Here is a 10,399-nt window from a genome sequence, read left to right as displayed (position 1 = left end):
CTTCCCTTGGCTGCTTCCTCTTCTGCAGCTATCTCTACTTCAGATAGTTCAGATTACAGCCTTCTAATGCTGCCTTCTTATTCAATAAATAAGTAGCAGGGATTAAGGGACCCCCCCCCCCACACACATGGCCATGGCGGAGCTGCCTAGCTCAAACAGTTATTTCGGGGAGGGGCTGTGGCTTTTCAGGTTCCAAGTGGGAGATGGGAGCAGGGGCCCCTAGTGAGTGATGCTGCCAGGGGGCTGGGAGTAGTGAGACTCCCAGTGAGGGGAGCTGCAGGGCATTTAGCAGTGGGACACTCCACAGCAAGCAGCAGTGGGAGGCGCTCCATAACAGGGAGCGTGCCCTGGGGTAGCCATAGGGAGCACCATGGGTGTGGTAGGGAGGCTGGGAACGAAAAGCCCTCTAGTTAGTGTCAAGTGGCCAGAAATATGCAGCTTCTCATACAGGCAGAGGCTGGGCTGAGCCTTGGGCAATCAGCAGATGAGCAGGAGCAGGCACTTCCCCTTTGTGTTTTGTTCCTGTGGCGCAGGAGGGGCAGGAGCTGCTAGACGAGTGTTTCTGGTTTCCACTGCCTGCTTTGCCCCTCTGCAGCCTGGGTTCCTGGTATGCAGGCAGCCTGGATCGCTGGGAGCCTGAGCCCCCAAACCCAGGTGTCAGCAGGTGGGAGGGCATGATGCAGGGTAAGGACTATGGTATTGTCTCTTGCTTTTGGCTGCAGGTTCTGGCTGAGCCTTCTGCCTTGGCTGCCTGGGTTCTGGGAGGGGATTGCACACTTCACTCTGTCACTGGGCTCCTGTGTAGCTATCAGGCCAAGGCTGAGCATAGCTAGGCCCAGGCTGAGTGTAGCTACTTCATGCAGTCTCGCTGTTGCCAGCTTGTTCTCCCTTACTCTGCTTCTTACCCTTACTGGTTGCTTCTTGCCTTACCATAGATGGAGAGCCCTTGGGGGAGCACTGTGTTTGGAGGGCACTAGGAACTGCTGTAATACAGATAATGACTGGCAACACCCTCTAGTTCAGTGTGTGTGTGCGTGATTGAGTCAAGAGGGCATAACCCAGTGTTGCCTTTCACCTGGAGAGGAGTAAGAAGGTCTCCTCTGGCACCAACAATGGAGGGTAGCACTGCTCCACTTCCAGAGCAGTCTGGGCTGGGACCTCACTAGGCCCCACTTGTGCATGTGTGTATGCTGTAAGCTAGCTGTGGGTGCAGACTGGGGGAGCGGAAATAGAGGGTGCCCCCTCTATTTAACATGCACCACTCAGAAGACTGGTGGGTGTTCCTGACCTCCCTAGGACATGGCATCTGGGCACTGGGGGATGTTCTGGACTTGTCCTGACTTATCCTGTTGTTTCTTTGGCTCTTTCTTTTCCTGGCAGATGCTTGAGACTGAATCTGAGAAGCCAAGGGAAATGCCTTCTGAGGAGGAGAACGTGGCAGCTGGCAGTGCCCCTCCAGCCACACAGGGCCCTGGTGGTGAAGTGTCTAAGGATGCTGCCCCAGCTGTCTCAGGTGCCTGTTGGGAGAAAGCAGCAGCAACTCCAGCTGAGAGTGTGAGGGAGCGGCACAGCTCCGGCCCAGCCTTTGTGATCCCGGAGCTGCGCCTGGATAGCACTTTCAGCCAAAGCGTGGAGGGTGCTGAGGACAGCACGGTGGACAGGGAGGTGGATGAGGAGGACGAGGACGAGGACGAGGAGGATGAAGAAGAGGATGAAGAGGATGAGGATGAGGAGGATGATGACAGTGATGAGCATTACCTGGACAGAAATGAGGCCAAGCGCAGCAGCATGATTGCGACACCAGGTTGTGAGCCGGTCTACACCCTGAATGTGCAGAGCTCCCTGCGGCGCCGCACACACAGTGAGGGCAGCCTGCTACAGGAGGCCAAGAGCCATTGCTTCACTTCTGACACCACGCTCAACTGCATGGACATCCAGAGCCCCAAGACCAATTGGGGCCTGCCTTCTCCCAGGACCCTTAAGAAGGAGCTCACCAAGAATGGGGGCTCCATCCACCAGCTCACCCTTCTCTTCTCTGGGAACAGGAAGGTATGTCAGCCAGGGCACGGATGCCCCCGCTCACTGCGGCCACTTCCCTTAGGGTGGGAAGGCTGGTAGCTGGTGCAGGACTCTATTTGGCATGGGTGGCAGTGGGAACAGGCTGAGCGTGGTGGGCGTGGGGCAGGTGGTGTGTCCTGGCTTGTCTGCTGGGCCCGTTTCCTTCGTTGCCCCAGCAGGGGCTTTCCCACTGGCTCCAGGGGAGTCTGTTCCTTAGGGCTTGGGCCATGAGCCAGAGACCTGTCACCAGAGAGGGGAGATGTGAGGACACCAGATTTGGGTGGGTATTTGTTGCTACTCAGGGCATCTTGGTGCAGATTCTGCCCCTGTGCCCAGCCCATTGCAGATCCCCTTTTAGCATGTTGGGGATTTATGACTGCCCCAGCACACGGGCAATGAGGGACTGGCACCCCCCAAGAGTCATGGTGTTGGGGCCCCACTGCCTGGGGTGGGGAAGCAGTGCCTCCTCTCCATGGTGATGGTGCTGTGCCAGCGATGTCGTCTCCTGTCTCAGAGCTCCCTTTGGATCTCACCCCCTGTGGCAGCAGAGCTGGCAGCTTCCCCTACCTGCAGCAGTTACCCCAGACACATGCGTGATATTCAGGCCTAGCTCACACAGAATGGATGTGACTTGGATGCAGGGGGCACTCGGTTCTCTAGGGTTGGAGACAACCCTGCCAGTGTGCCCTAGGTAAGAGTGCTGGTGCCATCACCAGACATGTAGGCAGCAGCAGTTCTTGAGAGCTTTTCCACTGATGGCCCAACTGCCCATCTTGCCATGACTCCTCCATGCACTTGGGAAAACAGATATGCCTTAAGGGTTTGCTCCTTTAACAAGAGCTCTTTGCCCTGGGCCAGTGAAAGGGAGGGGGGAGGTTGGTGCCAAAGTTCCCTTCAGGTGTAGGGGTGTTTGGAGCCCCCAGTGGATTTCTGCAGACTTCTGTAGCTCCCCCCTCCCTCCCCTCTTGTTGGTGGCAGCTCTTGTGACTTTGATCCTGCACTAGGGTCCTGTCATGGGCTTGTGCCCTCTGTCTGTTGCCATGGAAACAAGGGTGATGTCAGTGACGATCTATGACTTCATTGTCAGGTCACGTAGATGGAAGGAGCACTGTTTGAAACAAATCTTTTCACTAATGACTGTGGGAGGACAAGGGCCTGCAGGTCAGGACTAGGGGCATTGGAGGAGCTGCGTGGGGAGCAGAGCTCCAGGACTGCGTAGCAGGGGCCACAGGCTGGTGCTGAGGAGCATTGGCTTGTCCTGTACCTGCTGGAGTGAAGTTTGGGGAGCCAGCAGGACCACTCTGCAGTGCAGGAGGGAACCTGCCTTTGGCCAAGTTTTGAGCCGGAAGCTGGGAGCCTTTCCCCTGGGGGCATGCTCTCCTCCAGCACAGAGTAGATGACTCACTCCCAGCCCCTTGTGGGGAGGTTAATCTCTGAAGATTTAGTGGTGGGAGGTTGAACCGACTGTGGCTGGCCCTTCCTGTGCTTCTGGGGCCCTGTGAGCATGTGGGTCTCTCTGCTTTGCTGTTGGTCTCCCCATCCCTGGACTAAGCTGGTGTGCCTCCCCATCTCGCTCTGCTGTAGGGGATGGGCGGCCCTGGCACGAGGAGCTGGCTGGGTCAGAGCAAGGTGCAGCAGCTGCTGGCATGAGTGAGGAGCAGGGATTAACAAGGTGTGCCATGAGGCTGCCAGCCAGAGCTTAATCCTCTCTGTGCCAGGCTGGCGTTCCACTTGTAGAAGCAGCTAGGGCTGCTACTTCCTTTGGGATCTTTATCCATTTGAGCTGATCAAGACTCTGACCATCTCTTAGACTAGAAACCCAACGTGGGCTGGACACTCTGAACCCAAAGGTGCTACACCTTTGTGGGGGGAAGTGTCCTGAGCACCCAGGTGGTCCAGGAGCACTTCCGGCTGCAGCCAGTTGTTGAGCCTCTGTGGGTTAGGAGTATGTATGAAGAGGGCCCTGGCCTTAGACTCCTAGCAGGCTCCCTAGCTGTTGTGCTCACAGGTCAGAGAGCCCCTGGCAGGCAGTGGCCTATCTGGCTGAGAAAGGAGTCAGCATGACAGACTTTTCTGTGCCAGCTTCCTCCTGGGGGCCCACACGGCTCACAGGCCAGTAGATGCAATGGCAGTGTCCAGCGAAGGCCTGTATTGAGTGAGCCCGTGTGACCGTGTAGGATCAGCAGCCCCTTGCTGTAACAATGCTTGATGTGTGCTAAAGCCCATCCTTTTAGTCCCACAGGCCAGGAGCCTAGTGTGTGCACAGTCTCTGGGCCAGATCAGCCCTGTGCTGGATCACGCCTGCAGCCACGGCACCATATGCAGGGTCATGTCATCTGGCCTGCAGGGCTTGGAAATTGGGTGGCCAGGGAGTGAGTGGTGCCACGGTTAGTTGCTGTTGCTCCCCTGCTGCCAAATTTCTGGGCCCATCAGGACCCCCAGGGGCTGCTACAGGAGGGAGGCTGAGGGCTATTGTGCTCATGAATGCCTCTGTAATGTGCTGCTAGGGTGTGTGGAGCGCTGCCCTCCACGGGGGAGAGATGAAAATGGCTTATCTGCATCTCAGACAGGGATTCTGCTTGGGATTGGGTGGTGTGGCCTGTGCTCTGTCCCTGCTTGTGACAGGCAGGCCAGGATGTGCTCAGAGGGCAGCAGTCCCACTTGGGCAGTGGTATCTTCCTCATGTGGTTCCAACTTTGCCTTTGAGCTGCAGCTTGCATTGGTCTCACCAGGTTTAAAACCTGTTAGCTGAGGTGCCGTTCTACACACAGCGAGCTGCAGGAAGCGGCTCTCTGTGCAACTGAGACAAGCCTCTGGCTGCCTCGGGGGGTGGCTTGTTCCTGTATTTGCCCCCTGCCGTTCTATAGCCAGCGAGGAGAGCTGACATTTATGCAGCCACGCAGCAGAAATTGCCTGTGGTGCAGCCAACCTCCCCCCTTCCAGCCCACCACCCATACAAGAGAGGTTCCCCCCCTGCGCAGAGTCCAGTATCTTTCCTTTAAGTCAGACTTAACGCTTCACCTCCTCACACACAAGTCTGCTCAGTTCTTTGCTGATTTTCACTTCTGTGCCCTGCATAACTATTCGGGCTCATGCCATGTGGGAGTCTTGTGTTTCTCTGGTGATTGCTGTGCTGTGGGCTGGATTAGATCTGGCTATTCCTGAAGCCTTCAGGAATGGCCGCACCCTGTGGAAATGGGCATTGAACTTGATGGTTGAATTGTGTGGCATGCCTGGAAGCTGGGTAGAGCAGACTTCTGTGAGCTCTGGAGATGGCTAATACACAGCAGGCAGAATTACAATGGTGTCAGAGGCTGCTCACCCTGCTCTGGCTTGTGTAACTGCTCCAGGCTCCTGATTGCTACCAGCACACTGTATTTTTCCAAACTACTCTTGGCATCATGTTAACTCCACAAGAGCCCAGTACCATGCAGATGTTATGGTAGGTTACCATGCCAGGGCAGTCTGAGACTCTCTTCCTGGGTGTCCCAGGAGAGCTCAAGGCTGAGAACAGCCTGGATCCAACTCCATGGGTCTTAATTACTCCTGGTTTAATGGGAAGGATTTGGTGAATCCCAGCTGGTGCCTATTCCCAATGAGAGTCTCTGCTGTACTAGGTTGGACCAGTGCAGGGGGAGTGGCCAGTCTGGGGGACCAGCTGGATTAAGAGCTGCCTTGCTGGGGCTGCCTGGATTGCTGGGCCCTGTTTTGGCTGTGTCTGTGAAGTGACAGCCTCTCTGCCTCCTTTAGATGTAGCCATGCTCTGAAATCCTCCCCTTGTGCTCCTCGTTATTTTGCCTCCCAACCCAAATAAAGAACGGTGGTGCTTCAGGTATGAGGACTGCTCCCAGGAGTGGAACAAGCTTGGCTGCCACGACATAGGTGCTGCCTCTAAAGAATCCTTCCGGGAGAACTTCTGACTTTTCACGTGCTATCTGCTGACCCCCGGCCCTGCTCTGTCAGGCAGGGAGTGCCCTCTAGTGATAGCTGTGCTTATCGACAGGACCTGCTTGCAGCCCGGCTTGGCCCGCTGTTGGGGTGGTCATTGTGAGCTGGAGCTGAGCGCTGAGCACTATCGTTTGCACCTCCCTCCTTCCTGTGGGACGTGGGTGAAGGACAAGCATTGTGCAGTGGGGAGTCCCTGTGTTCCATTAGCCCTATCTGATGAAGCTGACCCCAGGCAGCATCCCCAGCACATCTTTTCCCAGTACCAGCACAAAAACCTGTAGTGGACTGAGGGCCTCCAGCACCTGCCCTGACCTTGACAAGGATGTGCCAGCCAAACCTGAACCAGGCCCCTCCTTCCCACCTCAGGTTCCCACTAACGTTGAGAAACAGCAGAAGAGAGACACGTTACTTGAGGAAACTTGGGACACACAGGCAAAGGTTTAGGCAAGAGCCTTATTGCATCTTCCAGCTGTCAGTAACCCTCCTGTGTACATGACAGGATTTCCTGCCGTGAGTGGTTCCCGGGAATGGTTAGCAGGCTGTAACCAGCTTCCAGGGCTTGTGTCTTGTCTTACTCCCTTCTACACGGTTTCCAGCGTGGTAGATGAGGTCCGTCTCTGGCCATAGTGTTTTTGCATGAATGCCTCATTGCTCTGACCAGCTAGGGAAGCCTCTCTCATACCCTGGGATCTTGGAAGCTGTTGAACGTTTTGCTTTTTTGTGGTAGTGATGGAGTGGTGTTGTAGCCGTGATGGTCCAGGAATTACGCGGGAGGCAAGGATTTCTTTGGGTGATATCTTTCATTTGACCAGCTGCATAGCTGGGATAGTTAGACAAGCTTTCAAGTGCAAGCTGTTCTCTGAAGATCTGAAGAAGAATGCTTTGCATTCGAAATCTTGTCTAACTCTACTATGTAGTTGGTCCAATAAAAGATATCACCCAAATAAATCCTTACCTTTGCTTTTCAGTTCAGATGTTCTTCATGGTGACAGATCTGGGTGTCTAATCAGAGCCAGTGCTTAGCCCTGAATGCTGGGACTAGGGACCCGGGCATAACACTTGCTTGATTTTAGAGCAGTGTTAAGGGACCTGACTTCTAGGGAAAGCACTGAGAAAATGGCAGATGCACACAGGGCCATGTAGCCTCTTGTTTTGTGGCAATTTCTGCCTGTTGCCTCTCAGCTGCAAACCTTCCTGGGCACTCTTTGCTGTTTTAATGGAGTGATTCTTAAAAATCCAAGGGGTATAATCGACAGGCAAGTGGCCATCACATGTAATCTGCTCACTGGACACCCTCTAGTGGTTGTTCTAATAATAATAGTACTTAGTACAAGAAATGCTTGAGGGACTACACTACCCAGAATCCTTAGCAGCAGCATGTGGGTCTCAAGGTGGTGACAGACCTCAAGGTGCTCTCTTCCCAAAGGCCCTGGAATCCCCTCCTGCATGCAGGATGCTTGGTGCATAGCTTTGTATCAGCACATCACTTTTGCTGGAGGCTTTTGTTCTCCCCTTTAACCCTCTTGTGTCTGGGGCAGTCTGTGGGCTCCTTTTTTGCTCATCTCCTTTTTCTGCAGCAGGGATTTGGAGGTTGTTGTTTTAAGAATCCATTCTGGCTGGGGGCTCTGGGACGTTTCAGGCTGAGGTGAGGCCATGGTCTGCCTTTTGTCTCCACGCAGAAGTGGAGTCTTTCCTGACAATAGGAGGAAATGTTCTCAGGGCTGCAAGTCGCCTGGGTTGAATTCATTGCCAGGGCCATATCTGGAGGGGGAAGACAGTTTGCAAGGGCTGTATTGTTTGGGTGTGATAAACTCCGGAAACACAAACTCAGAATGGAAGGAAGTCTGAAAAGCCTCTAGCTTGGGGTTGCTGGGCTAAAGAACGAGTTCCCACGGCAGGACCAGGGTGCTGGGGATCCTGGAAAGCACATTGCATCTCTGAGCTGGGGACTGGGCTGAGGGGGAAGGCAAGCTGGGAAGTGTGGGGACCACCTTTTTGGCAAGCATGCCATAAATTAGCCACACACCTTCCCTGAGTGCCACTCCAACCCCCTGCCACTCCCTGATCTGCTGCTCTGCTTTCTGCTCTCTGCCCTATCTGCGACTGTGTTTCCTGTCCCCTCCCTCATTTGCCATGTGCCACACACAGAGGCTGCCCCTGCCACTTGTGGCACCCATGCTGTAGGTTGGTCACCTCTGCTCTCGGCTGTTTTTTAGAACATTCAACAGGTTTTTTTTTCTTTCCATTTTTACAAAAAATAGCAAGATGAGCAAATCATAATGGGCCTGAGCTCACGCGGGCAGAGGGGACCTCCCTGCAGGATATCTCTGCTACCATGGGATAACCTGGCTCATGGGTGGGTGTTATTACAGTGTCTTTCCCACCATGCATTGCATGCCCAACCCTACACATGGCTGTCCCAAAGATTCAAGTGCCAGGGCCAATTAGTGATGTAATGAGATGCCTTGGTGGAAGCTACAGAACACATCCCTTGTCCCAGACCAGAGCCATGTGTACAGTGAGATGCTCAGCAGCGGTGCTCTCCAAGTTGGTTCTTCCCCGCTTGCCATGGCTCCTGCTTCTGGATATCCTTTCCTATGGTAGCAAGGAAGAAGTTTTCTGCATTCATTTGTACACATGGCCACAAGGAGTGGCTATACCCCACTCCTTGGTCAGGGACTTGGTGGACTGGAGTCTGTGAAGCTGCCTCAAGCCTGATCCAAGATCTCTAGGAAATGCCAGGTGGGGTCTCTGAGCTCAGTGTTCAGCTGTAAGGGGAAACAGTGACCTACTCTGATGGAGCCTGGGCATTCTCAGGGGTTTTTCTTGCCTGCATGGTGAGACGCATCCTGATGTGCCACAGCTGTAGGCAGCAGCATGCCCTGGTTCTGGGATTTTCTGTTTTCAGCCCTTGCCCGTAACATGAATAAAAGCCCCTTCCCAGCAGTGCGGATCCCTGGATTGTCAGGCCAGAATGATTTGGCTGCGTTTAAATTCTCCCTTGTTGATGTCTCTTCTCAGCTGTTTCCTGATTTTGCCTAGGATTGATGTCAGACTAGTTGACCTCCACTTACTCAGGCTGCCCCACTAGCTCTTCTTAAATATTGACACGTTAGCCTTTTCCCCATCCTCTAGAGCTGGTCCTGTGCTCCAAGGTCAAGGCCTGTGTAAGCAGGAGGCTTGGTGCTCCTGCTACTTTAAGAGTAGGCAGGCTGCAGATGAAGCAGACAGCTTGTGTGGCAGGAGACAATCAGGAGCCACATGACCCACAAGAAAGCTGGGCTTGCAGTATATAAGCCAGGGATGTGCAATTATTTGGGCTGGAGGGCCACTTAGGGAGTATTGGTTAGCCCATCCCCCTCCCAACGCCACACTCTGCCTTCCCTGTGGCCCCATACCATCCACCCAGCTCTGCCTATGGAGGTCCTGGCTGGTCTCCATGGAGACCTTGCCCACCTGCTCTGTCTGGTGCCCCCAGTGGTGGGTATTGGGTAGATGGGCCAGTGTGCTGGGGCAGCAGGGCTGGGTCTGGCAGTGGTGGAGACTGGCAGTGGCAGCTGGAAGGAGCTGCTGCTTCAGGGGTTGCAAAGAAGTGAGTCTGGCTGCTGTGCTTCCCCAGCCCTGTTGCTAGTTCAAAACGCAACAGGGCTGGCAGGATCAGCTGTACGCACCATGGCTGAGGCTGCCCCCCTGTAACTGGGCCAGGCACGGCTGAGGGACCTGCCACGGGCTGGATAAAATCCCTTGACGGGCTGCATCTAGCCTGTGGGCCATATTTTGCCTACCCCTGGTATAAACTCAGGTCTGAGTTGGGCAGGCAGCCCGGTCCTGGGGGCTGCTGAGAGAACATCTGGGCAGGATGGCTGCAGCTCCTGAATAATACCTAGGACATTACAGTCTGGGGAAACATCTGGAGGTTTGGGAGGGACTAAGGGGAGAAGGAGGTCCCAATAGGCTCCGGAGCAGGGCCAGAGGCTTGGGAGCAGGGCTAGAGCATGGGTGAAGGGGGAAGAAAGGACTAGGTTGGGTCCAGGTGCTCTGAACTGGAACAGAGATGGGACCAGGGAAGGTCCGGTGCCTGGCAGGGGATCGAGAGGCTCTGGTGCCCAGGAGGGGCTAGGTACCTGGTGGCGGCAGAACCAGAGTGGAGCCAGAACCAGAGCAGGTCTGGTGCCTGGGGGGGAGGGAATCAGAAGGGTCTGGTGCCCACGGGACCCTTGCGACCTGGGAATAGTGTGGAGATGGGAGCTAGGGCAGGCTCAAGGACAGAATCAGAACAGACTCAGACCCGGGAGCAGGACAGGAGCAGATGAGAGCTCACCCGGTAATCCTTGAGGCAGCCTCCTTTTCCTTAAAGGTACAAGTACATCAAGGCAGGGCAAGTGAACAAAAG

At 54.8% G+C, this 10,399-nt stretch overlaps 1 protein-coding gene across 9 annotated transcripts in view; it reads left to right on the top strand.

The window, feature by feature from the left end:
* RGS3 (regulator of G-protein signaling 3) overlaps nt 1-10,399 on the top strand; it is a 222,393-nt gene that overhangs the window by 192,039 nt on the left and 19,955 nt on the right. For 8 of the 9 annotated variants that reach the window (XM_019510367.1, XM_019510370.1, XM_019510366.1 and 5 more), the window contains one exon: nt 1,381-2,049. In XM_019510367.1, coding sequence (XP_019365912.1) covers nt 1,381-2,049 — 669 coding nt within the window. Of the gene's footprint in view, nt 1-584; nt 685-1,380; nt 2,050-10,399 lie in introns of those variants that run through there. The other variant, XM_019510375.1, reaches the window with a different exon arrangement.

This window comes from Gavialis gangeticus, unplaced genomic scaffold, assembly GCF_001723915.1.
Source record: "Gavialis gangeticus isolate Ggan-Ray unplaced genomic scaffold, GavGan_comp1, whole genome shotgun sequence".
NCBI lineage: Eukaryota > Metazoa > Chordata > Crocodylia > Gavialidae > Gavialis > Gavialis gangeticus.
This window is presented reverse-complemented; position numbering and strand designations above follow the sequence as displayed.